The sequence below is a fragment of the Pelodiscus sinensis genome, chromosome 5, assembly GCF_052426305.1.
Source record: "Pelodiscus sinensis isolate ZL-2025 chromosome 5, ASM5242630v1, whole genome shotgun sequence".
Lineage (NCBI taxonomy): Eukaryota > Metazoa > Chordata > Testudines > Trionychidae > Pelodiscus > Pelodiscus sinensis.
The window spans coordinates 50,863,423-50,889,746 of NC_143056.1; the positions used below are offsets into that span (position 1 = coordinate 50,863,423).

A 26,324-nucleotide genomic window follows, 5' to 3' on the forward strand; every position below is an offset into this window, starting at 1 on the left:
GCAGCTCGCAGAGACTTTACTTTTGTCAATGTACCTTTTAATTTCTGTTTAATTAACTTCATTTTTGTGTAGCTCCATTTTCTGAAATTAAATGCCATACTCTTGGGCTGCTGAAGTATTTTTCCCAACACAGGGTTGTTAAATTTCATTACATTATGTTCACTGTTTCCAAGCGGGCCAGTTATATTTACCTCTTGGACCAGATCCTGTGCTCCACTTAGAACTAAGTCAAGAATAGCTGCTCCTCTTGTGGGTTCTCAACCTTCTAGTCAATAGCCAAAGACTGCTCCACCCCCAGACCTTACTGTCTTTCCCCTGAACTTTTCCATATGCTCTGATTCTCTCCACTTTTCTGGTTTTGCCAGTCCCAAAATTCCTTCCTTTCAGGCAGTAACTCTACACTGCTTGCCTTTATAGTCCCAGGCACATCTCCCTACTCCTAGGAAGCAACTGTAAACTATTTCCATACAGCCCCCTTTTGTACTCTCTGCTCCTTGGCTTTACAGAAACCCTGCCTGTTCCTGTACATGTGAACTTCTCCTAATAAGAGCATGTCACTCAACCTTAATTCCCCTCATCTTGCAGCCCAATAGGTTAATTGCTCCATCTAGTCTTCAAAGGTCATTGTGGGATGAGCATCCTAACGCAGGGATCTTTCCTTACTTCTTGTGATACTGATTTGTGCTTTTGGATCTAAAGGTCTCAAAGTCCATGCCTGATGAAGGCTCCGATATCTTTATATTCTTCTTGAAATATCTGCCCCTATGGATCCCATGATCAGTGCACACAGGACCCACATGCCCTGAAATCAGGATCTTTGAATAGCTGTGCAATGCTGGACATGACATGCCTTGTGGTGGAGGTTGGGCATATAAGGACAAAGCAGTGACAACTCTCTCTCACTTCTCTCCTACTGTCTATGGCAACTAGATGGAGTAACTGATGTCTGACTACTGTCCATCAATGATAGTATGAGGGACCCACCACCCGTCAATCTAAGACCTACCCCTGGAAGTAATACTTCTAAGGTCAAGATGGACTCATGGCCAGAATCAAGGCATGTGACCCTTCTAGGAACTCCTCCTACAGCCCTCTACCAATCAGGGTATGTTTTAGTTGTAAAGGACCTCCACAAAAGCCGATTGGAGTAAACAAGGTGGCTGTGTCTACATTCGTGCGATCTTGCACAGAAGTAGCCGCTTTTGCGCCAAAACTTGCTGCCTGTCTACACTGGCCGCGAGTTCTTGCACAAGTACACGGACATTCTAATGTATGAAATCAGTATTTCTTGCACAAGAACTCTGATGCTCCCGCTCAGTAATAAGCCCTCTTGCGCAACTGTTCTTGCGCAAGACGCCAGTGTAGACACGCAACATTAATATCTTGTGCAAGAAAGCTATATGGTTAAAATGGCCATCAGCACTTTCTTGCGCAAGAGAGCATCTACACTGGCATGGATGCTCTTGTGCAAAAGCACATCTCTTGTGCAAACGCACATGCCAATGTAGATGCTCTCTTCTCGAAGAGTTTTTGCACAAGAACTCTTGTGCAAGATCATGCCAGTGTAGACATAGCTGGTAGGTTCTGGAATGTGATGGTGTAACAGTGGAGTGGGGGAAAAGGAAGGGAAAAAAGTTTCTAGTAGTCTCTCCAAACATGGAAGCAATAGACTGCATTGTTAAATCTAGTCTCTTCCTTGCTAGGTTTACCTCTCAAACTTCTAGAGGCCCCAGGGGCTGTTCTTTGGGTAAGATTCTCACTTTCCCTTGCCTCTGTATCGGCAGGAGTCTAAGGTTGCCAGGTGTCCAGTTTTGAACCGGACAGTCCAGTATTTGAGCTTTGTGTGGGAAAAATTGAGAAAATGTGTCCAATATTTTCTAAATAAGATGTAATGTAGATTGTGATGTAATGGCAAGTGTGTCCGGTATTTTTGTTGAAACCATCTGGCAACCCTACAGGAGTCCCTCCTGGTACCTCACAACACCTCTACAGTTTCGGCACTTACAGCAAGCACATCCTGCTCCTCCCACCACTCCTTGGCTATGTCTACATTGGCACGATCTTGCGCCAGAAATATGCAAATGAGGCTAAGCATGGAATATCACCGAGCCTCATTTGCATACCTAATGAGCAGCCACTTTTTGCGGAAGAGGCTCTTGTGCCAGAAGGCCCCTTCTTGTGCAAGAAGAGCCCTCTTGCGCAATGCCATTACGCTGATAATTTTCAGGAATAACGGCATTGTACAAGAGGGTTTTTCCTTGTGCAAGAAGGAGCAGTGTAGACGCTCCTTCTGGCGCAAGAACCTCTTCCACAAAAATGGCAGCTCATTAGGTATGCAAATGAGGCTCGGCAATATTCCACGCTTGGACTCATTTGCATATTTCTGGCACAAGATCCTGCCACTGTAGACAAAGCCCTAGTGTTCCACTAAACTGACTACAAGGGAGGCTTTAAATCAGTTACAGCCAGTTCTTGATTAGCTCCACAAATGCAATCAAATCTTTCTCTACTGGTGCTAGCATGTTCTTGATGACTCCAGGTGTCTTAATTAAGCTGGTGTAGACCTTGTTTGGTTACCAGGGCCACATACTTGTTTAAGCTTGGGGCTAATATACCATTTTCTGTTACTGTCTTATAGTCATCTGGCCTGACTCCGTAACAACAGATAACCTTATGGTAATCCATTAAGCCATTTATCACAAATTGTAAAGAGACATGTAGACAATGACATTATTTCACTCAAGATTTATCTGAATGATAATATTCCCCTTTCATCTCTGAATCAATAGCTACAGTTAAACAGAAATTGTCTGTTTACATGGCTAACATCCAACAACATATAAACAAACATACAATTAGTATCACCTTTAATTCACTAACAATACAGGTTTTCATTTAAAAATTCTAGCCTAATTACCATTTACATACTTTTGTAACATGTCTCTAACAGTGGACTCTGTATTGTTTAGCTTGTGAGCTGCTTAACCCTTTCTGACCACGTAACACAAGGGACCTGTGCCATCATGCTTGAAGTGCTATTGACAGGTGGGTTGTGTCCCATGGATTCTGTGCATTTTTAATTCCTCCCCATCCTTCATCCTTATCTCTCTTCAGAGAACTTTCTCACAAAAATCATGTAAAAGAAGTAGCTTACTTGCTGTGCCTTGGAGGCATAGAGAGGATGCCTCTGGAATACAGTAAAAGAAGTCTTTCTTCCAAATATTTCAAGGAGAAAGAGGTCTTGGCCTTTTCTAGACCTGACAGGAGGAAACAAATACATATTCCATCTCATACTCAGGATGAGGCAGGCAAGTGTTATCCTCCTTTCTCTTCAGGCGCAAGATTAGGCTTGTGGCTTTCAGCCTGAAAGACATACACTTCCACATTACCAACCAGCCAGCACATAGGAAGGACCAGAAATTCAGAGTGTGGCCCAATTACTACCAGTATAAGGTTCTACCATGTTCCCTTCCTATAACACGAAGGCTACGTCTACACTGGCATGATTTTCCGGAAATGCTTTTAACGGAAAAGTTTTCCGTTAAAAGCATTTTTGGAAAAGCGCGTCTAGATTGGCAGGACGCTTTTCTGGAAAAGCACTTTTCCGGAAAAGCGTCCGTGGCCAATCTAGATGCGCTTTTCCGCAAAAAAGCCCCGATCGTCATTCGCGCGATTGGGGCTTTTTTGTGGAAAACGCTACTGCCGTCTACACTGGCCCTTTTCCGGAAAAAGACTTTTGCCCGAATGGGAGCAGCATAGTTTTTCCGGAAAACCACTGATGATTTTACATTAGATCTTCAGTGCTTTTCTGGAAATTCAAGCGGCTAGTGTAGACCGCTGGCAAGTTTTTCCGGAAAAGCGGCTGATTTTCCGGAATAACTTGCCAGTGTAGACACAGCCCAAGAGTTTATGAAAAGCCTACCTAGTGGTGGGACACTGAAGAAGAAAAGGCATTGACATCTACCCTTATGTGGAGGATTGTCTGATCAAAGGCAAGTCTCTGTTCTCTATTCTAGCTCATTCTGAAGAAATCTCACTATAAGTGAGCAAGTAGGATCAGCGAATTACAAGCTCACCCTATTACACACTATTCCACAAAGACAAGATTATGTCAAAACCTCTACATTTATTCTCAAAATTGTATCCTATTTTAAATTTGAATCAACAAATATATCCTTTTTCTTTCCAAAATGTCATTCCTTTCCAGAAAAAAAAACAACAAACTCTACATCTTGGACATTATAGTGTCTTGATAGGACAAAGCCTTTCCAAAAGATGCCCGGTCTTTTTGATGCTATGTCTAGTGCTTTTAACGGTCTTGCCATCTCAATTAAAATACGAAGTATTTCCATCTGCTATGACATGGCTGTTACACATCTTCCTCCAAACATGAACATTCCAATAAGCATGGGCTGCCTCCTCTGCATGCTTTGGAAACATCCCCATATTTGAGGCAGTTACATATAGAGTAATCGCCTGCTTTTGTTAAATACTGTGCCCTTGACCTGGCCACAACATCAGAAGCTAAATTTGGTAGAGCACTCTTTCAGTCACTTCTTTAGTTATTAGCAGTCTTCTAGAGGCAGCATTACTTATTAAATAGAGGGACTCCAAAAAGATGACAACATCTCAAAGAAACAGCTACTATACCTCTTTATGGCCACTGTTTGTTCAACTAGCTGAGTGTGCCTACTTCACTCATGTATTTCCTGTTATGTGGTGGCAAATCCTGAACAGCATGCATACATGGCTAGACAGACATCTACTTTCAGGAAATGTGTGCACAAAATAAACATGTATGTGTACTTTAGAACTAATCATGACTAGTCATTATTGTTTACTATATTGGCTCAAATTTGTCGCTAGTGTAACTCCATTGAAGTCACTGACCCATCATTGTCATATCTTCTTAATTTTAGTCAAACTCTATTAACGCTAAAGAGTGTGTATTTAGAGACTCAAGCAACGTGAGTCGATAATTAATCATAGGATTTTAAAAGCTATGTAATTAAATAAAAATATTGTGCTTAAGTCTAAAATATGAGCATATGACACAAAGTTTACCAGAGGAAAGGTTTACTTAAATTCTTTTCAAGGCTCTACAGGTGCTAAATTTCCCTTGTAATGAGTGGTTAAAACAATCACCATAGACTCCTTTTCTCAATACATTTCATATGCATGCTAGTTACATTAATCAAATTGTTCCAAACATACCTAATCTCTGCTGGCGAGGCTCTGGGCAGATATGACACCATACTCACAAACTTTCTGGGACTGCTCTCAAATAAAAAAAAAATCTCTCGTTATAACAGACAATATGCCAACAAAACACATCCAATGCAGTATTTGATTAAAATATAATTTATTCTATAGTGAGAAATATCCTTCAGATTTGTAGAGAATTATATATATATTCAAAAAGTTAAACTGCTAATAAATATATCACCCTTTCATGGCTCACAAAAAAGTCCCTCATTTAAGATATAGCCAGACAAGATAAAAAAATGCAAAACAAACTACTGCCCAAATCTGGTAATCCCAAAACAAATTCATGGAAAGAAGAGCTTTAGCAGATTTATATGCTATTTACAGCTTGCTATACAATCAACAAAAACAAACAAACCAAAACAGGCACACAACCTTAAATCCTAAAACAATACACTAAAATAAATCAGCCTTTTGAAAGAAATACAGCATAGCTACACCAGGGGCTAAAATAATCATGTTGCAGCTGGTTCACCTGTTTGCCTATTTGCAATCAGTTTACAAATTTATGTATTGTATTAAATACCAGTACAACTGACTACTATCAAACCAACAATGAACTGTTATCCCTTTATTACATCCTATTTATACCATTTGGTTATGTATTCTCTGCTATAATCTCTTTAAATCAAATTACTGTAAGGAAAAGGGCTCTATTGGATTTCTCCTTAATCAAGCTCTACTTAATGAGTAAAGGGACACAGCTTCACAGCAAACTAACAGAAGGTATTTTATTTAAACACAGCTGATTCTTAACAAAGCCCTACAGCTAACAGGAGTGAGTACTTCATCCTCCCTTTTCTTAATACAAACACCACCTGCTTTGTCTGATTTTCTTTTTTTCAGAGGATTACTTTTGCAGAATGCCATTGCTGCAAAATGTCCCTATGCAGTTTTTAAATAACATGCAAGTAAATCCACCCCAGCTCTGTATCATAGGCATTAGGCAGTGCATTCTGATCCCTGGCATGTGGTAGATGTGAAACCTTTGGCCATATCTTGTGACTGATGCCAGGTAATTAAAAAAAAGATCTTTCCCTTGTAAGCACTCATGAAGGTTACAAATTAACTACAGTGTTGGAATTACTTTATGGCTAAACCCATAGAAGTCCTGATCCTAGAATGAAGTCTGCATCAGTAGATCTCTTTTTTCCACACAGAGCCCCATTGATATTAGTGGGGCTCAACCTACTTAGCAGGTTACTTTTGGGAGGAGATTCAAGGGAGGATTGAGTCTTATATTGCTTTAGCCCATGCTTGCAAAGACCTATGTTCAGGATCTATGAAATGCAGAACCACTCTGTTACTTTAGAGACTGTCCTGTGACTATAGGGATAGGTAGGAACCTGGCAGAGACCTGAATATGGTTACAATGCTTCCAAATTTTTCTAAAAGCAAGTGGAAACATGTGAAAATTGTATACATTTTTTCATTGTTGATCTTAATTCTTTCCCATAGCATTATTTCCTTTTGTTCACTTCCACTTATAGCTTGCTGTCAGCAGCTGCAACATTGAAAAGGAACGCTCCAACCTGTTAGGATCAATCAAATGAAAAACAATCAATCACTGTCAACATTTATTGGAAATCAGAGCAGACATACATAAGTAATATTTAGCACAATACTTGTTTCACTTCTCCATGCAGAAAATAAGCAGCATGATATTTTCAAGCATGTATTTTGTTTTCCCACTGAAGGACTATATTAAGTGAGCATATTTTCCATTCTTACATGGCTCCAATTTTAGGTCTATACTGTGTGCATTAGTGGAACTTAATCGTGCACCTGGAGGGAAGAATGAACTTAAATGTATTCTCTAGGTCTAGGGAAAGCATTAGTTTTCACCTTTATTTGGCTTGTACAGAATAATTTATTACAGTCTGGTAAAGTTAACTCCGTTTTAACTAGCAGAAAAAAAGATGCTCAAGACTCAGAAATCAATTTCTTCTCTCCTGATTTATCTCCTTCAACCCAAATTAAAATCTCAACCTGATTTCCTGACATCTCCATGTGGATATCCTTCCATCATCCTAAGCTCAGCAGTCTGAGTCTGTTGATGGGGGTGGAGGGGAGCAGGAGCCAGAGCAGTCTCCCAATGGGGGATTGGAAGGAAGAGGAGGAGAAGACCCCTGATGATAGAGCTCCAGTTGTATAACCTCCTGGCCTGACTACTGGGCTCTAGCTGTCTTCTTTATCCTCACCTCTTTGTGCACAGCCCTTAGGCACCAGTGCCAGCTACCCCCGGGCTGGCAGCCAAAGCTCTTTTAAAAAGCACACAGCTGGTGCCTCCCTTGACACATTTCAGCCCCTCTCTTAAGAGGGTACCTCAGTGTAAGAACCACTGGTCTAAAATGTTTTAGTAATAATTAGCTGTAGACAGCACTTGGATCCTTTTTGTTGATGTGGCAGAGTGATGAATAGCTATTTTTTCTACCTTCTTCTAGGCAACAGTCCTAAGGCTGGATTATCATGGGAGAACAGGATACTCAGGCTAGGAAGGAGAGAAGAGGGCTGGACGCACCTACTAGGGAAGGAGATTAAATAATCCGACGGAACCCAGACCACACAGGATATTATTTGTATTTATTGAAGGAAAATACAGCCTGAATCTAAGGTTAGACACAGGTGATTTTTTTTTACTTCAAAATCATTTTGAGGAGGCGCGCGATGCAGATCTGCCCCACGCTTACTGCTAAAACGAGCTGGCGTCCATTTAATACAAACACAGCGTCTGCGAACTCATTCGCTCCCTGCCCGTGTCACGCTTCGAGCGCCACCCCGTAAGAGCGCTGCCCCCTTCGCATGCATTTGGTTGAGGTCGGGAGGCGCTTGACACACGCCAAAGAAGGAGAGCCCGGGGGCGGAGAATGTAACAGCCACGCGCGAGCCCTGGCCCCGCTGCTCGCTTCCACAGAACTGCACCCCGCTGCCAACCCTACAGCCCCTGTGGTTGTTCCTTCCCGGGCGGATCCTTCAGTCTCTTTGCGGGGCCTGATGCAATTTGTCCCTCCCCCCTTGCAGCGGGGCGGAGTTTCCCCTGGCACCCGCCTATGCGCCTTCCTCTTCCCGGGTGAGTTCCGGCTCCTGCAGCCTGGGGGCGGTGCTGCTTTTGCGTGGCCTGACCCGGGCTCGCCCCCACCTGCAGGCGGTGCTGGCTATGGCCGCCTCCAGCGGGCCGCCCCGTGCTCGGGCTCTGCTGCAGCAATGTTTGTCCGCCCGGCTGCAAGTGAAGCCCCCAGAGCCGGGCTCCGAGGCTGAATGGGTGGAGGTAACGTGGGCAGCGCGCCGGCGGAGCTATCGCGCCTCTTCTTGGTCGCTCTGAGCCATCCCTCTCCTTCCCGCCCGGCGTTTCTGCTGTTTGCCCCCATCTCGAAGTGCAGAGCGGTCCAGCATGGTCCTAGGGGAAGCCACACGCCTACCCAGCTTTCTGTTCCCCGGGAACTGGCTCCTCTGGGGCAGAGCTGGCGAGCTGGAATTCTCCACTGTGTAGTCGCTGGTCTGTCTGCTTACACCTGTGCAGTCCGCGTGTAAAATGTCATCCGCTCCCACACTAGAGACGTGAATGACTGTGCAGGGCCCTGGAGAATCAGACCTTTTGGGCAGGAACTTTGTTTTATGAGGAAGTGCCACCCAGAATTAGAGCACAGAATTATAGAGCCCTAGGGCTGGAAGAGACCAGGAGGTCAGGGAGTTCAGTCTCCTGCCTAAAGCAGGACCAGTCCCAACTAAATCAACCCAGCCACAGCTTTGTCAAGCGGGACTTAAAAATCTCTAAGGATGGCGATTCCACCACCTCCCTAGGTAACCCATTCTTGTGCTTCACCACCCTCCTCCTGAAATAGTATTTCTTAATATCCAACTTAAACCTCCCCCACTGTAATTTGAGACCATTGCTCCTTGTTCTGCCATCAGTCACTACTGAGAACAGCCTCTCTCCATCCTTTTTGGAACCTCCCTTTAGGAAGTTGAAGGCTCCTATCAAATCGCCTCTCACTCTTCTCTTCTGCAGACTAAATAAGCCCAAATCCCTCAGCCTGCCCTTGTAGGTCATATGCTCTAGCTCCCTAATCATTTTGGTTGCCCTCTGCAGGACCCTCTTCAATGAGCCCACATCCTTTCTGTAGAGGAGCACTTTGTGAATGTTTTAAATAGTCACTTGTCCTTCCCTCAGGTCTCCCATGGCAGTAATTAATGTACCAGTTAGACATGAGAGCAGCTTTTGTGGGGGAGATTATAGGATTCAGAAACAATTTTGTTGGCCCAAGATTTTTTATCTTTTTAAAGCTGCCACAAAAGCTTGTGTTTGTCACACTCAGTGAGACACAGTCTGTAAAGATATAGAGAGAGTTCACACAAAATAGAGATGGTGACATCTCAGTTGGGATATAGTGAAAAAGGATAATCCATTAATCGTGAAAAAGGGGATTGCTGTTTCTAGGGTTAGCAGCCCCTGCTTTAACCTCTTATAGTATAACAGCTCTGACCTGTAACTCCAGCAAGTACACTAAGAATGAATTAGTCCTCCTGTGTGGTATGTATTTTATTCAGAGCTATTGGCTTTACCCCTTATGAGGGACTTTTTAAAATAGAAAATAGTCTGTGAATGTCAAAAGAACTGCATCCATGCTGCATTTGGAAATGTTTCATGGGATATTCTTACCTATACATAGTTCTTCAGTACATGAATGCTTGCCTAAAGTAGTGGCTGCTAGATGATGTTAAAAAAGGAAAATAACCCTTTCAGGCATATGCCATAAGTCTGAATCTAAAAAGCTTCAGAGCACAATGTCTGTCTTTGTTTGTTTTTTGTCTTGTTTGGGTTTTGTTCTTAAACTTATTCCAGATAAAGGCTGTAGTTTTAGATTGTATCAGGATGGATGGCTTTGAGTAATGTCATTTGAAAAACTATTTTCAATAAAAATTTAGTTGCTATAGCAGCAAAGAACATAAAAATAAATATAATGGGCATTTTCAGATGCGTAATCCTATGGGTTTGACCCAGGAGTCAGGTATAGCATTGTGAAAGGACTGCTAGACCCTATGGTGATATATGTTTATTGTTGATGAGCATCTTTGCCTGATTAATTCAGATGTATATAGATCCTAATAAATTTGTACTCTACAAGAAAAGATTGCTAAATACCAAAAAGGTGTTATAGCGATATAGACAAAAAAGATGTAGAGTGCTAATGTGTTTAAAAGATAAATAAAATTACTTTTAACTGTCTTTAAATTTGTTCTATACCTGCATCTAAATACACCCAGGATTAGGATTTACTAGTTTTTGTTGCTTTAGAATAATTTTCAAGTTGCTTTTAAAATGTTTCTTTTCCCTGTTGCAAAAGAACCACATACATAACGGAGAAAATAAGGGCCTCATATAGCAATGTAATGTGTGCAAGCTGACCTCTTTGCTCTTGTAGAGCATCTTTGAAATCTTTGGGGCTATGTGGGTGCATGAATCATATTACAGAATCAGCATCTGAGTACAAGGAAAGCAGTGAAACTCACTAGTCAGAAAGTGAATTAACTTATATGTTTGCTCTTAATATCCTAGTATAGTAATCTTGGGGATTTCTTGTAAGAGGTATAGACTTTCAGAGGGAAATGAGATTAAACAGTGTCCCTTTTAGATATTCAGAAAAGAGGGATAAACTACAGTATGTTGTGACTTAAATCATTCAAAAAATGATATGTTGTTGAAAAATCTTTTATTTCAAGTTTTAAATTATTTAACCTAAATTTGTGAAAGAGCAACATCCACTAGAGGAATTTGCATGGGGAGTTGTACTATATAAGCTAGCAGGTCCCTTCCAGCCATAAAGTGTGCTATCAGTGCTCACAGCTGTTGTATCTTCCTAAAGTATTTAATTGGCTTAAGAGAAAGTTAATGTTACAAGAGAGGCAAAAACTAGTCAATCCACAAGAAAAATCTATTGGAAGAGCTAAACCATTTAGCATAACTTTTCTTTAGAGGTCAGTGGAAAGTTTGATCAGTAATGAAATTCTCCTTCTGTGTTACAGGTAGAAACTCTATAGTTCAGCACTCTGTCATCTGACAACATCTGTGGTCCAGCATGTCTTTAGTTAGGCAGATGTCCACTTATCATGGTGCTGGCTAAGTTTCCCATGGTCCCATAAAGTTTTACAGCCACCAGTCCTGATTTTAAGTGTTCTGTGCTGTGATTTAGCTATAATTTACCCTTAAATGTCTTCTGAGAGCATAAGTATTGGTAATGCTGCAAAGCAATAATGATCTCTCATGATTAGGTGAATTTTCTGGTATGGCACCAGTCAAGTGCCCCAGGTGCTGGATTAAAGAGGCTCAATCTGTACAATGTTGCCACTTAAAAGCTCTCCAGCAAAAAAATATAGAAACTAAGACCTAGTAAGCAATTATTGATACAAAATCTGTGTGTACTTGGTGATTTACAAGCAATTTAAAAATAAAATGTCTTTATACTAAGGAGTTGATAATCTATTTTAAAATAAAATAGCATATGATATAGATAAATATGAACAGTGCCAAACAGTGTTCCTTCTAACATTTTCTAGCCTTGTGTGTGGTGGATTGAATCTTCTTTTGGGTGGGTTGAAATTTCTTATGTGCACAACCAATACTGAGGTAATGTGTGTGGATGTGCACCAGCAATACAAACAAAACACACACATAATTTTAAGCAGTCCATATCTGTGGAAGAAAGTATATTAAAACAAGAGATATTTAACAAGGAGCAATGTATACGATATTTAACATACAATCAAACAAAAAAGAAAATTAACAGTAACCTTGAAGAGTACATGTATTAACCTTTCTAAAAGCTCAAGCTAGTACTTGCTACATGTGCCTTGCTACAAGAGCCAGAACTCTACCAAATACCAAAGATCTGTCCTTAATGCAATACAAGATACCATGTATTAATTAGTAATACAGATTTTTCAAAAATCATTAAGTTCAGAGTTTTAGAGATCTGCAACACCCCGGAAAAATCTGTTGTTAGAATCTTTTTCTTTCTTAAGCCATTAACGCCTTATGCAAACTTCATTTGAAATGCAATCATGCAAATGTCCTGGCACACATGCTTCCATTGCAGCCTGCTCCCCACCTCAACCCAGTCAAACAGAGAAGACTGCAGCTAGTTATTATAATTGCAAAGATCTCATCTGAAAGACTGCCCACACCCCAAACAAATTGCCCCCTGCCTCGACCTTACTGCACAGATACCAGCACCCGCCTTCTTTCCCCCATCTACCCCATGCAGTCAGCCCCTTATCTCCCCCTTCCAAAGAAGCTTGAGAGTGCTGAGTTTCTGCCTCTCTTGCCTCCTGCAGAGGTATGCTCCAAACTTCTCTCCCCTCTGACTCCACATCACTCAGTTACTTACTTTCTTTCTCTTTCTCTTTCTCTTTCTCACTCCCACTCCCACTCCCAGCCATTAAGTGTCTCCTTATCTCCCTTTTTATGTGCTCTTGGAGCTCCTCAGCTTAAGCAGGCAGCTAGCTCCCTTTAGCTGCTTGCTCAGTGAAGGGCCTCTCCCTATGCTGATCAGCTGACCTCCTTGCCTGTGTGGAAGCTTTAAACCTGTGAGCAGAGCTCATAAAACTGCTGCGTGAGTGTTCAGGCATGCAGCGTATAGGGAATCTTGGTGCCAAAGCTGTATACTGTAGCTATTCTCACACTGTATTTGACAATTCTTTTAAAAAAATAACTGGTCTTTGTGGGCTCACTCTAACTGGAGAAAGGATTTCAATATACATTGCATTTACACCTATGTGTCGCAGAGCAGGTCCTTTTGACCACGGCCTCGTGCGCACATTGCCCATTCTGCCACACAAAGGCTCCTCACAGAAAATGTAGGCCGCTGACACACTCTGAGAAAGCATAACTTGTAAGCGCACAGTGCAGCTTTCAGTGAATGGAATTTAACCTTGTAGGCATCAAAGAACAGAGAGGTGAGCATGAAAAGATAGAGCACAGCTGCAAGAGATAAATACAGTAAAACTCCATTGGTCCGGCATCTGATGGTCCCGCACCATCAGGAACCCAGAAGTGCTCCAGGCCGCCGGACCATTGGAGCTACTCTGCCCCTGGCTTCCCCGATTCAGCGCTGCTGAAACTGACCAGCGGCTGAATCGGGGAAGCCAGGGGCAGAGCAGCTGGGGTGCTGCCCCTCGGGGCTGTGGGACCAACCTGGCAGCACCCCAGCTGTCCCCATTCAGCCGCTGCTGAAATTGACCATCGGCTGACTCCGAGAAGCCCGGGGCAGAGCAGCTCTGCCTCTGGCTTTCTGGAATCAGCTGCTGATCAGTTTCAGCAGCAGCTGACTTGGGGACACCTGGAGCAGAGCAGCTGGGGTGCTGCCGGGTTGGTCCAGTAGCGCCGCCCCTTGGGGCCAAGGGGCGGCGCTACTGGACCAACCCGGCAGCACCCCAGCTGCTCTGCTCCAGGTGTCCCCAAGTCAGCTGCTGCTGAAACTGACCAGCAGCGGCTGAATCGGGGATGCCTGGGGCAAAGCCAGACTATCGGAAGAGGGGGCTATGAGGGGTCTGTGATGGCATCCCCTCCACACCGCCCCAGACCCCTCATAGCCCCCTCTTCCGAGAGTCCGACACCCCCTCAGTCCAAAAGGTGCTGGATTATCAGAAGTTTTCTGTAAGACTCTCTTGACCGGTCCTTGAAGGTAGGGAGGTAGGCATAGGGAGATAAGACGCATCTGCCATGTACACTGACCATGCCCGCACCCAGAACTGTCCACAGGGCCATCAGGCGGGCATCATGAAAAATCCTATAGGACAATATTGCACATTACCTCATTACCAGCCTATCAGGCCCTGCCAGGGAACAGATCCTAATAAGGTACCAGGCATCAGGTTATATTATAAAAAACCCTTGACCCCTTTGTTCAGGGAGGTTCTGTGTATTGAGGGCATGTGTCATTTTGCCCAGCTGAAGGATTGATCACCCTGAGGTTGCCTCCCCACCCTTGGAGTCAAAGATAGGGGTGCGCGAGTTCTGAGCATGCTCCGAGTTCTAGTGTGTCTTTATGCTGTTATTGTTGCTGGATTTGTAAGTATTGCTTAAATATATTAGTTATTGGTTTACTTAATAGTTGAATTGTGTTAATTTCACTGTGTAATTCTGTAGAGTGTAACTGAGTTCTATTAACCACACTGTGTAAATTGTATAATCTTGTGTTGTGTGGTGATGGTGTATTTAGGCCAAGCATAAGTGTTAGAAATAGAAACCCAGGAGTTGTTAAGTTGTAGAGGTAGATTAATGACTAACTCCACCTAAAATAACCATAGAGGGGCTGGCTGTGGACGGAGTTTTTATTATCATTATATTGGCTTTGTTTTTGTATTTTTTGCTTGCATGCTGCACTGCCTTAAGCGAATTAGAGATAGTGATTTAATATAATTGAATTATAATCACAAAGTTTGTAATCAGTTAAGTGCAGTTTGGTTGAGTTTTTCCCTCCTGTAAAAGCACTAGGCAATTACTTGTAAAAAACTCATTTTAAAGTCATTTGGTTTTAATAAAAGAATCATTTTGTTTAATAAAAAAATCATTTGTTTCACCATCATCCAGTTGTTTTCACTGGGTAGTCGGCTTTAACCCCTGGGGGCTCCAATCACATCACCGAACCAAGTTGCGAAACTATGTACCCATTCTTTCATAATCACTTTTATTGCTGAGAAACATTATTACATGGAAGACTCCAATAGAAAGGCGTATTTATAGAAGGTAAATATGTAAAACAAAATCTTACAACAGAGTACATTCAAGCTCCTCTTACATATGTAACAAAGTAAAATGAAATCCAGTGAATTCTGTTACAATGAACTTTGCAGTTAATGCAATGGGAATTATCTGAACCACTTCTAATTTTATCTTGTATTGAAACAGGATCAGTCTGTGATTAAGGCACCGGATTAAGACACAGGAGGCTTGGGTTTGGTTCTTGGTTATGCCACAGACCTGTGTGACCTTAGGGCTGTGTCTACATTGGTGTGATCTTGTGCAAAAGTGGCTGCTTTTGCGCAAAAACTTGCTGCCTGTCTACACTGTCCGTGAGTTCTTGCGCAAGAACACTGATGTTCTAATGTATGAAATCAGTGCTTCTTGCACAAGAACTATGATGCTCCTGCTCAGGAATAAGCCCTCTTGCGCAACTGTTTTAGTGCAAGACGCCTGTGTGGACAGGCAACATAAATTTCTTGCACAAGAAAGCCCTATGGTTAAAACGGCCATCAGAGCTTTCTTGCGCAAGAGAATGTCTACACTGGCATAGATGCTGTTGCGCAAAAGCGCATCTCTTGTGCAAAGGCACATGTCAGTGCAGATGCTCTCTTCTGGAAGAGTTTTTGCACAAGAACTCTTCTGCAAAAGAGTTCTTGTGCAAAATCATGCCAGTGTAGACGTAGTGTAGGTGTTTGAGTTACCGATAATTTCTTTGAGATTCAGTAGCTCGTCTGTAAAATGGGAATACTATTACAGGTTGAAGCTCTATAGTCTCGAACTCTTGGGACCTGACTGGTACCTAACTAGAGAATTTACTGAACCACGGGAAGTCAATATTGTCTATCAGCATTTCCAACACTTCCACTGCTTATTGATAAGTGGACATCTAGCTAACTAAAATCATTCCAGACCATGGATGTTGCTGGACTAGAGAGGTTCAACCTGTAGTCTGTCTCCTAGGAATGTTGGCCCCTTGTCTTACAAGAAATTTTGTCTTAAACCAGTTGCTTAGTTTTCCAGCAGTATTTACCACACTGGAGGAGTCTTCATTCGTAGTTATTATAATTGTAAAGGTCTCATCTGGAACTTGCTATGATAATGCTGCTTTCCATAATTCTTTTCTCCAAACTAAATCACATGGCTTTATGCAGTCAATGAAAATAACAAACTCCCTTAATCCCCTTTTCTCATGTTTTCCTGTTAGCTATTGGAGCATGGATATCTGATAATTACAACTTTGGCCTGTTTCTTGCCTAATACTTCTCCTTAATCTGCTGACAATTACTTTGGTCATGATTTTTCTTAATACTGACAATAAACTTGTACTGTACTGCTATAATTATTTGGAATTATAGGGTCTCTTTTCTTGAAGATTGATGCATTACCTTTTGCTAGTTGGTACCTCCTGTGGCTCCCATAGTTTATAACTTTTTTTCCCTAATGTTTTGATAGCACTTTTCCTGCAAACTTTTAGCAAGTCAGCTGTTATACTGTCTGTTCTTCTTTTTAAATGTTTCACTGTTCTTTCTGTATTGTCTTCTGTTGCGCAGGTTACTCATAGTAGCACTTAGGAGGTTTTCTGCCTCTCCCCCTGCAATGCTCCTGCCAAACTTTTAATTCTTAAATGTGATGCCCCCTCGTGCCCCTCTATGTGGCCTTCCCTGTACCCTTCTGCCACAGACACAAGTCAGCATTTTGTGATGGTATTGGTTGATGGTGCTGATATGTGTTGTGTTTTACAAGCTGCCCTTTTCATCTGGAATGCTTGCAATTCAATGATCAGCAGTGCTCAGTACTATGTCAGAATGTTCCTTCTATACTTCCAGCATTACTTGAGTACTTGTCAGTTCACTGGTAGCTTATTTTAGTGCTTGCATTGTTCACCTGATAACATTCCCACACGACTTACCCTTTTTTGTATATTGTTTTCATATCTTGTTTTCTTGATGCCATCTCTAGTTATTGAGCCTCTTTCCAAAACTTTTTCTTGTCAAATATTTGTCATCTCTTCACCTCTTTACATAAAGCTTTTACTTCTGCTTTTCCTGAAGTCCTGGCTTGGTTACACTTTTCCTATAATTTTCTTGTTTTGTTGCTTGTTCAATATTTTCTTAGTTAGCTTATGCCTTCCAGCAATTCTGCTGTGCTTTGTATTGCTTCCTTGTATATTTCCTGTCTAATCTGCAGTGAGATTTCTTTATTATTACCAATTAATGTTCTGAAACATCTTTCAAGCATCACGTTGTATGTTTCTCTCCAGAGAGCTACCCTTTAATTTGTCAAGATCAAATTTGGCTCCATTTGCACTTTTTCTTTTACTTGAATTTAATCTTAGCCATTAGTAACTCATCATCACTGCTACACTCAGCATTTCTGTGAAATCTGACATGCAAAATTGACAGTTTATGCTTTTTTGCTGATAAAAGTCTGGTTTTTGGTTTGACACTCTGGTGAGTTCCATGTAACCTAATGTATGTCTTTGTGAGGAAATGAAATACCACCAATAATGAGATTGTAATGGGGAAAGGTTAAGAACTTGCAATGAAATTCACAATTTCCTGTATTGTTGCCATGTGGTCTAGCACTATTCATTTGTTTGCCATGTGTGCTACCAACCTTTGTATTCATGTCTCCCATTATCAAATTAATCTCATCTACATTAATATTGAGCTGTTGATAAAACACATCCTCCTCTTCCTCTTTTGCTGCATAACAGCACTTCACAATTCTGCATATTTTATTGTTAGCAGTAGTAATAATTCTTACTATGACAGTCTGCACAGACATTGGTTTCCAGCCTTTCATTGAAGTAATTGTGCTTTTGTTTTCTGCTCTAGCCACCCTATCTCTGATTTATTTGCCCACTTGAATGTCCAGATTAAAGGAAAATATAATTTCCAGTTGTCAACTTCCCTGTGCTCAGCCAATGTGTCTCCTATATGGCAGGAAAGAAAGCTTGTAACTTCCTTGTACTTGCTCGTAGTGCAGGAGTTATCGGGTCAGGAATTAATAGAATTCTAATGTTCTGCCTCACAATACAGGCAGTCCATGGGTTACGTACAAGATAGGGACTGTAGGTTTGTTCTTAAGTTGAATCTGTATGTAAGTCAGAACTGGCATCCAGATTCAGCCGCTGCTGAAACTGACCAGCGGCTGACTACAGGAAGCCCAAGGCAGAGTTGCTCTGCCCCGGGCTTCCTGGAATCAGCCGCTGATCAGTTTCAACAGGCTGAATCTGGACGCCAGTTCTTACATATAGATTCAACTTAAGAACCCCAGGCATCCCCAAGTCAGCTGCTGCTGAAACTGATCAGCGGCTGATTCCAGGAAGCCCGGGGCAGAGCAACTCTGCCTCGGGCTTCCTGTAGTCAGCGCTGGTCAGTTTCAGCAGCTGCTGACTTGGGGACGCCTGGGGCAGAGCAGCTTGGGTGCTGCTGGGTTGCTCCAGTAGCACCGCTCCTCGGCACTACTGGACCAACCCAACAGCACCCAAGCTGCTCTGCCCCAGGCATCCTGATTCAGCCGCTGCTGAAACTGACCAGCAGTGGCTGAATCAGGACGCCTGGGGCAGAGCAGCTGGGGTGCTGCCGGGTTGGTCCAGTAGCGCCCAGAGCGGCGCTACAGGACCAACCAGCAGCACCCCAGCTGCTGTACCACAGGCGTCCGGAGCAAAGCTGCGGAGCACGGGGCAGGGGGACAGCCCAGATGCGCCGCGGCTGTCCCGTGGCCGGCGTCTTCCGAGGCTTTGCTCCCCGTCTCCCTGGTCTGCTGCAGACCAGGGAGACGGGGAGCAAAGCCTCGGAGGACGCCGGCCACGGGACAGCCACGGCACGTCTGGGCTGTCCGCTGCCCGTGCTCCAGCAGACCAGGGAGACGGGGAGCAAAGCCGCGGAGCACGCGGGCAGAGGACAGCCCAGACGCGCCGCGGCTGTCCCGCTGCTGGCGTCCTCCGAGGCTTTGCTCCCCGTCTCCCTGGTCTGCTGGTCTCCAGCAGACCAGGGAGACGCAGAGGAAACCCCGTTCGTAACTGTGGATCCGATGTAAGTCGGATCCGCGTAACTCGGGGACTGCCTGTATATGAAATATATATTTAGCTGTTATCCAAAATCCACGATCCTCTTGCATATGGTAAATTCTGGTTGAAGTCTATGTAAATCAGTTTAGTTTGCTGTTCTATTTATATAACAGGTGAGTTTTGGATATATGCTAGGCCAGCCCAACCTTTCCACTTCATAGGAATGTCTTGTCATAACCTGCTAGGAATAGGTATCAGTAGTTTACCTTAGTCTACTTGCATTCCAAAGCTTACAATCTTGGACTGCTCAGTTTTGAAATCAGGGATTTTCTGTCTCCTAAACCTTTGTGCCAGTTGTAGGCAAACATTTTGGCCTCTGCGCCGCATCTGGATAAGGTTATTGAGGGGGGAGCTGTAGGAGACTGGAAGGGGTGTGAGAGTGGTGCTGTGTGTGTGGGACTGGTGCACAGTAAGGATGCTAAGTATTCAATTGACTGATTGAATAGTCCATGCATTTTTTCATCGACTATTCGATTAGTAGATAGGGTATCTCTGCCTTTGAAGTGTAGCAACAGCCCAAGGGCTTTTGCTACACTTCAGAAGTGAAAGCCCTGAAGTCCAGGTTCAGCTGAGAACTCCCCAGCTGATCCTGGGCTCCATATGGCGCTGCTGCTTTGAAACGCTGCAGTGGTGTTTGAAAGTGGCAGCGCCACACGGAGCCTGAGGTCAGCTGGGGACTCAACAGCTGATTCCAGGCTCCAAGAGGCGCTGGTGAGTTGAAATGCCGGGAGGAGTCTGACGTTGGACTCCCTGCGGCATTCAAAGCAGCAGTGCCACATGGAGCAGCTGACCCCAGGCTCCATGCGGTGCTGCCGCTTTGAAGTACTCCCCACTCCTCCTCACCCCCTGCCTCTATCTGATAGAGGCAGCAAGGGGCAGGGGGAAACAACTAGTTGACTATCCTGTCAACTAGTCCTTCACATCCCTAGTGCATGGGGATGAGGTTCTGATCCTGAGGTTCTGATCATGGGGATGAGGTTCTGATCACAGGGAAGTTGTGCCTGTGCAGGGCTGGGGAATACCAGGCATGCGGAGCAGGGTAAGCTCCTGACTTTACTCCCCAGCAGGAGCTTTGAGCAGGCAGAGTGCGGCAAACTCCTGAGACCACTCTCCAGTAAGAGTTTGAAAGCCGGATTAAAATATGTGCTGGGCCAGACCTGTAGTTCGCCCACTCCTGCTCTATGCCACTGTATCCCAGTATAAGGATCCCAGCATTAAGAATTCTATAACTGCTTTAAATTTTAGCCTTGTATTTACTATATTATCAATTCAAATTAAATTTGGGTTAATGTATAGGTAATAGATTATCTTAATATTAACTTTTGTGGAGATATTTACACATATACACAGCACTTTTTTGTTGTTGAAATCTTTCCTAGATCCAAAAAGGACTGGTTATCTACGTATGCTTCTTCAAAGGAGCCAGTGAGGAACTCATTCCAAAAATGGGTATGTTTTATTATTCGTATTCTTACAATAAGAGAGAAGCAAAAAACAATGGGTCTGATTATGCAGCAACTAAATCAAGAAGAAGATACCGAATTAGGCACAGTGTGAGGCATGACTGAAGAAGGTAATAAGAACAATATCTTTCAAAAGAAACTTTGTAAATGAGAACCTGTAATCTGCAAAACTCACTCTATACTAAAATTATTCTGAGCTAGTATCTCCCCAGTCATGATCATAAGAACAAGCTGGTTGTTCAGACCTTCATTTACGGTCTCCTTTGCTGTCCTCCTTTCAGTGACTGTTTTGGCAGAGGCTCTGCCTATAGAAGTAGAAGGACATTGTGTAGCATAATAGTGAATCAAACGCTCTGCCTGTGAACCATGTTTGTCTTTCTTGGTTCTTTTGATGTATGTCTTCATCTCATCTTGTATCCATCTAGTAGTGGTAGACCATGTTTGAAGAATGGGTATATTCAATGTAAACTCACTTGGTTTTTCTTAATAACTAATGGGATTCTCTCACTCTGAGGATGCCTCCTGACTACTCAGGAGATTAGCTCTTTTCAGATCTGATACACTACACTCTTCTATCATTTGTTCTCTTCACTCTCTGGGGCTCACTATGCTCCCTCTTTGTGACTTCTGGCCAGGTCATTTTATGTATTTGCTCTTCAGGGTCTCTCATGATTGGTTGTTAGGCTACTTTTCCAGTCTGTCCTCTAATTCAAGACTGCCACTTTCCTCTGTGGCAACAAGGGAAACCCTGGTCCATCCATGATTGTGTCCCAACGCATGGAACTTCTGTTCAGCAACCACAGTCTGCTTTCTCCAAGACACCCTTACTGTTTCCCTGTGCTCCTTCCTATGTTATCTTCTATCTCTGGCCCATGCTAGGTTACTAGTGGAGCACCCTTTACTCCCTATGGCTATTTCTTTTCTTTCAGGTTCTTCATAGTCTGTTCTAAGCACAAATCCCTCCTCCAAGGTAGTGACTACAGACTCTTTTTGTTCTTACTTGCTGGCTTTGGTTTAGCCCAGCATACACCTGTTCACCTGAGATTGATCTTTTGATAGGGCTTGCCTATCCAGCCTAATTATTCCTCAGGTAAGATCATTAGTCCCTTTCCTGCTGCCTTAATCTTTTTCAGGTGAGGTGTGGAGTGAACATCACATCACAAAAACATTCTAGCAAACCTAATAAATTATGAGCATATGGTTCCTTGAGTGACCTATTACTCATATGGACGTTAAGAGAATGACTTGGATCCAAAATGGAACTGAACATATAGGGAAAACAGCCTTTCAGTTGGCACATAGCATGACCTTCAGTTCAACTTGACAATATATTCAAGATATTAAAAATAATGATGTCCCATGGAACCAGAAGGAGGTGTTGGATAAAACTATTTCCTTCTGCTCTCTTCTCTGAGATATTTGATATATAGGTGGACACAAAAATTCAGGCATAGTTTTCAAGATAAAAAGCAAGGATAGCTGTGTCTGCAGACCTTTGCTTGTTATTGACAGTGTGGCTGTATCTAGACTACATCCTTCTTTCGACAGAGGGATGTAAATTAGACACTTAGAAATTGCAAATGAAGGGGGGATTTAAATATCCCGCACTTCATTTGCATAATCGCTCTTTCGGAAAAGCACCATTTCAAAAGTAAAACCTTGGTTTAGACGTGGTTCTTTCGAAAATGGCATGCTTTTTCAAAAGAGCCTGTACTCCTCATCTTTTGAAGAGTACAGGCTCTTTCGAAAAAGCCTGCCATTTTTTTCAACACAGTTTGGCAAATAGCAGTTTCATAAGACTGTGTGGATATTGGCATCTATGGATGTGGGTATCTGTGGATCATTTTTGCAGATACTCATACCGATATTATATCTATGCAGGGCTCTCCTCATACTGCCTACTAACAACTCCGACAATGATTTAAGAAATAGTTCATTCTCATTACCCATTAAATCCTTTCCCTTTTTTGGGACTCCAGTGACGGTACTAGTTATATTTCCCGTTGTTATGGTGGGATTGTGGCATGGAGACCTTTTCAGTGACAACTGGAAGGAGAGCACAAATTGGTTCTGATTGCTATCAGATGGCAACAGGTTTCTGTTTGTCCTGTCTTGGCTTGAACTTGAACCAGTGACTTAGAGAGGAAAGGCTTAATTTTCATTAACCATTTAAGTCAGCAGTGTTTGTTTTCATTAATTATGTAATCTTTCTAGTAGTAAATTTTGTTTGTGAATTTTAAAATTATTTAAATCAGTATCGGGTTCATAATTCAACCTCTACCTGGTTCAAACATCTGCCCTTAGAGAAATTTATGAGAGTTTCAAGCAGGATGATACAGGTTTCCTACTCCTTGTATTTCATCGTGCAGTATGGGGGTGGAGTGGGAAGCGGGGGGCGGAGGAGAAATGAAGGGTTCTATAATATGCTTACTAAGGAAAAAAGAGTGTAAGGTAAATGGAATTTTGATTGTTTGTTTGTATACATTATGGTTCATGGGTGAATATTGCCCCTCAGTTTTTGTGGGCAACTGTTTCAAATGACAGCCTACAACTATGCTTCTCTCAGAATGAAGTCCCAAATTTACCTCAGTTCAGACTGACCATTTTATGCTATCATCAGTTTACCAGCCATATTATCTCAATAGGCACAAGAAGGTTTGGCTCATACTGATGATTTATTTCTGAAAGTTTGTGACTAGTATGAAATTCAAGTATCACTACTGCTATTTCAAAGCAAGTATTATTTATTGGTCCACAGGCATATATACCAGAGAGAAAAGGGCTAAAAATACCAGAAGCCTAAATCTAGATTATCTTACCTATGCTTAACTTTTTTGTGGCCATTTTAAGTATGCCCCATGCAATCTCAACTTGACCCAGGCAATCTCAACATTGAGGCAGGGTGAGACAAGCTTCTGCATCTGACAGGCTGACTTCTAAGTCAGTTTCCCTCAGGCTGTCCTTTATCCATTTCAAAGTTCCTTTGTTCAAGATTTCCCACCTGAGGATCTCCTGAGGTTCCTGAACCTGGTTGAGCCTTCTTCAGATGGGGTTATTGGCCTCATAATAGATTCTGTTATTGGCCTCTGAACACGGGCAAAGCCATGTTCCCGTGTCCTAGGAAAGACTGTGGCTGGAATCAATCCTTAGGGTTCCAAAGAGTTGCTCACCCCACAATAACTGGCAAGTCCACAGATGTATTAATGCATAAAGTTAATAAAGACACTCCCATGTTCTTCACAATATACCAACACTTTCCTTAGTATGGAAAGAACTAATCTGTGTTTGATATTAACTGTATTGAGCTATATTTATCTGGTATACACTGATTAATGAATAATCAGCCTTTTCCCCCTTTAGTATATAAGTTTCTTGTATTGTATTTGATTTTTTTTTCTTTTGCAGTTAACACGCTGTTGAATGTTAAATTAAGTGAAACCGAAAGTGGAAACTATGTTTCTGTTCTGGATTTACCAGGCAATTTATTAATAATACCCCAAGCTACTCTGGGTGGTAAGCTGAAGGGACGAAATATGCAGTACCATTCCAACATTGAAAAAGAAAACGGGATGGAACTTTATTCCCATTTTGTAACATTGTGTGAAAAAGAACTGGCTGCTAATACGAAATGCACTGAAGCAGGTGTTGTTGTCAAGTATGGCACATATGGAAACAGACAGGTGTTAAAACTGGATACAAATGGACCTTTCACTCATATGATTGAATTTTGAAAAAAAAACGATATTGTATATTGTATATTGTCCAGCATCTGTAGAATTTCTTATTTAAAAGTGATAATCATTTAAATTGATCGGCATGGGAAGAAATCAAACTTTTTTTCTGAAAATTTATGCAAGTGTTGTCCATCCAGTGAAATGCATTATTATTAAAAAGAGTCTAACACTTTCTTGTGGCTTATCTGTGTGTATGTGTATCTAAAATATTTTGCTAATAGTGATTATTTAAGATTTATTGTAGTGAAAATAAAGCAGAAGTTCTTTTAACATTTGTTTAAGGCAAAAATAATAAGTTTTCTGTTGCTTTAAAAACCATGAAGAAATGTTTAAGTTTATTAGGAAGTAGATAAAAAAACATGGGGAAATGGGGAGTCTGTACAGAAGGGATGAATTCCACAGGTTCAGTTCTCTGTTCCTGCATGGATATAAGCAGATCACTTTAGCCTTTCTTTTCTGCAGTTCCCTATAGGTAAAATCAGACTTCCCTATCTCTCAGTGGTGGGAGTGAGTAAATAGATTAAAGGTTGTCAGGCACTCAAATACTACTAATATGGCGCTCATTATGGGGCAGGCATGATGGTCAAAGGGCTAAAACAAGGGAACTTAAAGGGACACTGAACAGAGAGCCCTGGAGAGTGCCCACTGCTCTTCAAAAGCATCGAAGGAGCCAGCAGATGGCATCCAGAGGAATTCTGCCTGGATGCAGGAACGGATAAAGGAATGGAAATAGGCCTCACAGTCACAGCCCCTTCCCTCAGCCAACCCTTACTTCTCTGGTGTTATGAATGACTAGCGTGGCAATAGCCAGGAGGAGATTGATGATTAGATCCCGTCACTTTGTGTGGCCAAGGATGGGGTGTGTGCATAAATAAGTGAGGGGAGAAGTGCAGCCAGAATCTCAGTAACAGGTTCTGAAGGTGTCAGAAGAAGGGTTGTAACCTGGCATACTGAAGGGAGAGATGTTCCATGGTCTCCTTCCCACCCCAGAAGGGGCAAGCTTCAGGGACACCATGAACCACAGCAAGTACACACCTATGCTCACAGCACCATGCAGAATCCAATAACTGATGTTCTCTGTGGGCTGCAGGACCAAGGTGGAATCCAGAATCATGCCAGGAAGATGTATTTTGTGGTGGCACTAGGACCAATATGACACATCCCTGCCACCAGTCATGTACCTTTTGGAAAGAAGCCACAGGGAAGAAAAGCTAAGGACAACTGCTACAGAAAGCAGTTCAAGCAGGGATGAGAGATCACTGATGATATCTGACTGCTTATTGAAGTTTTTGCTGTGTTTTATGCCCCGTGATAATTGGCTCTTTGCTCCATCCCCTTGCTTCCTTTTTCTTTCAGTGGTGCTAATCCTCTCCTAATATAATTCAGTGAAAAGGATTTAAAATAAAAAATCTGGAAATAATCTGATATCTGCAGCCATCACATTGTTCACCTTCCCTGCATATTGCATCGATTTCCCCTGCCTTTTGTCTGTCTTGTCTGTTAAACTGTAAATGCTGCAGAACAGGGCCTGGATCTTATTTTATGTACAGTGTCTAGCACTGTCCCTGCAGCCCCCTGAGAAGGACAGAGCAGGGGTTCTCCCACATGCTGTCCTTGCCAGCAGACACCACTCCTGCAGCTCCCATTGATCAATGAGGGAGAACTGTGGCCAGAGGAGGCTGTGGGGTCAGGGCCTGTGGATGAGGGGCAGCACATGGAGCCGTTGCTGTACATGCCACCTGTTTTTGGGGGGTGGGGCGGGGCTGGGGCAGAGGTTGACCTCTCGGTACTACTATAATACAGATGATAATTAATGGCAGATAGAAGGTAGGTTGGAGGTTTTATGTTATAAGCCATGGACAACAGAGAAAAGAGACATTCAATTAAATTAGATGGCATATTCAAAATGATATTTTTCAATCTGTGAATAAAGTGTGGCTCTTATTGGCACCGGATGTGGAAGCAAACAAGTTAATGAAATCAGTCAGTTCTGTGAATAACAAGACTATCCAGAATTATAATGCGTGTGAAAAAAATTCTGAAAA

The 26,324-nt window shown here is 42.5% G+C and overlaps 1 protein-coding gene and 1 long non-coding RNA gene across 2 annotated transcripts; one reads left to right on the top strand and one right to left on the bottom strand.

Annotated features, from left to right (window-relative positions):
- Positions 1–2,724: 2,724 nt before the first annotated feature.
- LOC112544690 (uncharacterized) lies at positions 2,725–8,374 on the bottom strand. Its single transcript, XR_003088019.3, has 4 exons — positions 7,956–8,374; positions 6,689–6,797; positions 5,215–5,274; positions 2,725–3,363 (listed from the first exon to the last, which is right to left on the bottom strand). It is a non-coding gene; the product is annotated as an uncharacterized LOC112544690 (long non-coding RNA).
- Positions 8,346–24,451, top strand: DTD2 (D-aminoacyl-tRNA deacylase 2). Its single transcript, XM_006116360.5, has 3 exons — positions 8,346–8,533; positions 20,462–20,531; positions 23,951–24,451. The coding sequence occupies exons 1-3, from the start codon at positions 8,423–8,425 to the stop codon at positions 24,274–24,276; spliced, it is 507 nt and encodes a 168-aa protein (XP_006116422.2). The 5' UTR covers positions 8,346–8,422; the 3' UTR covers positions 24,277–24,451.
- The last annotated feature ends 1,873 nt before the right edge of the window (positions 24,452–26,324 follow it).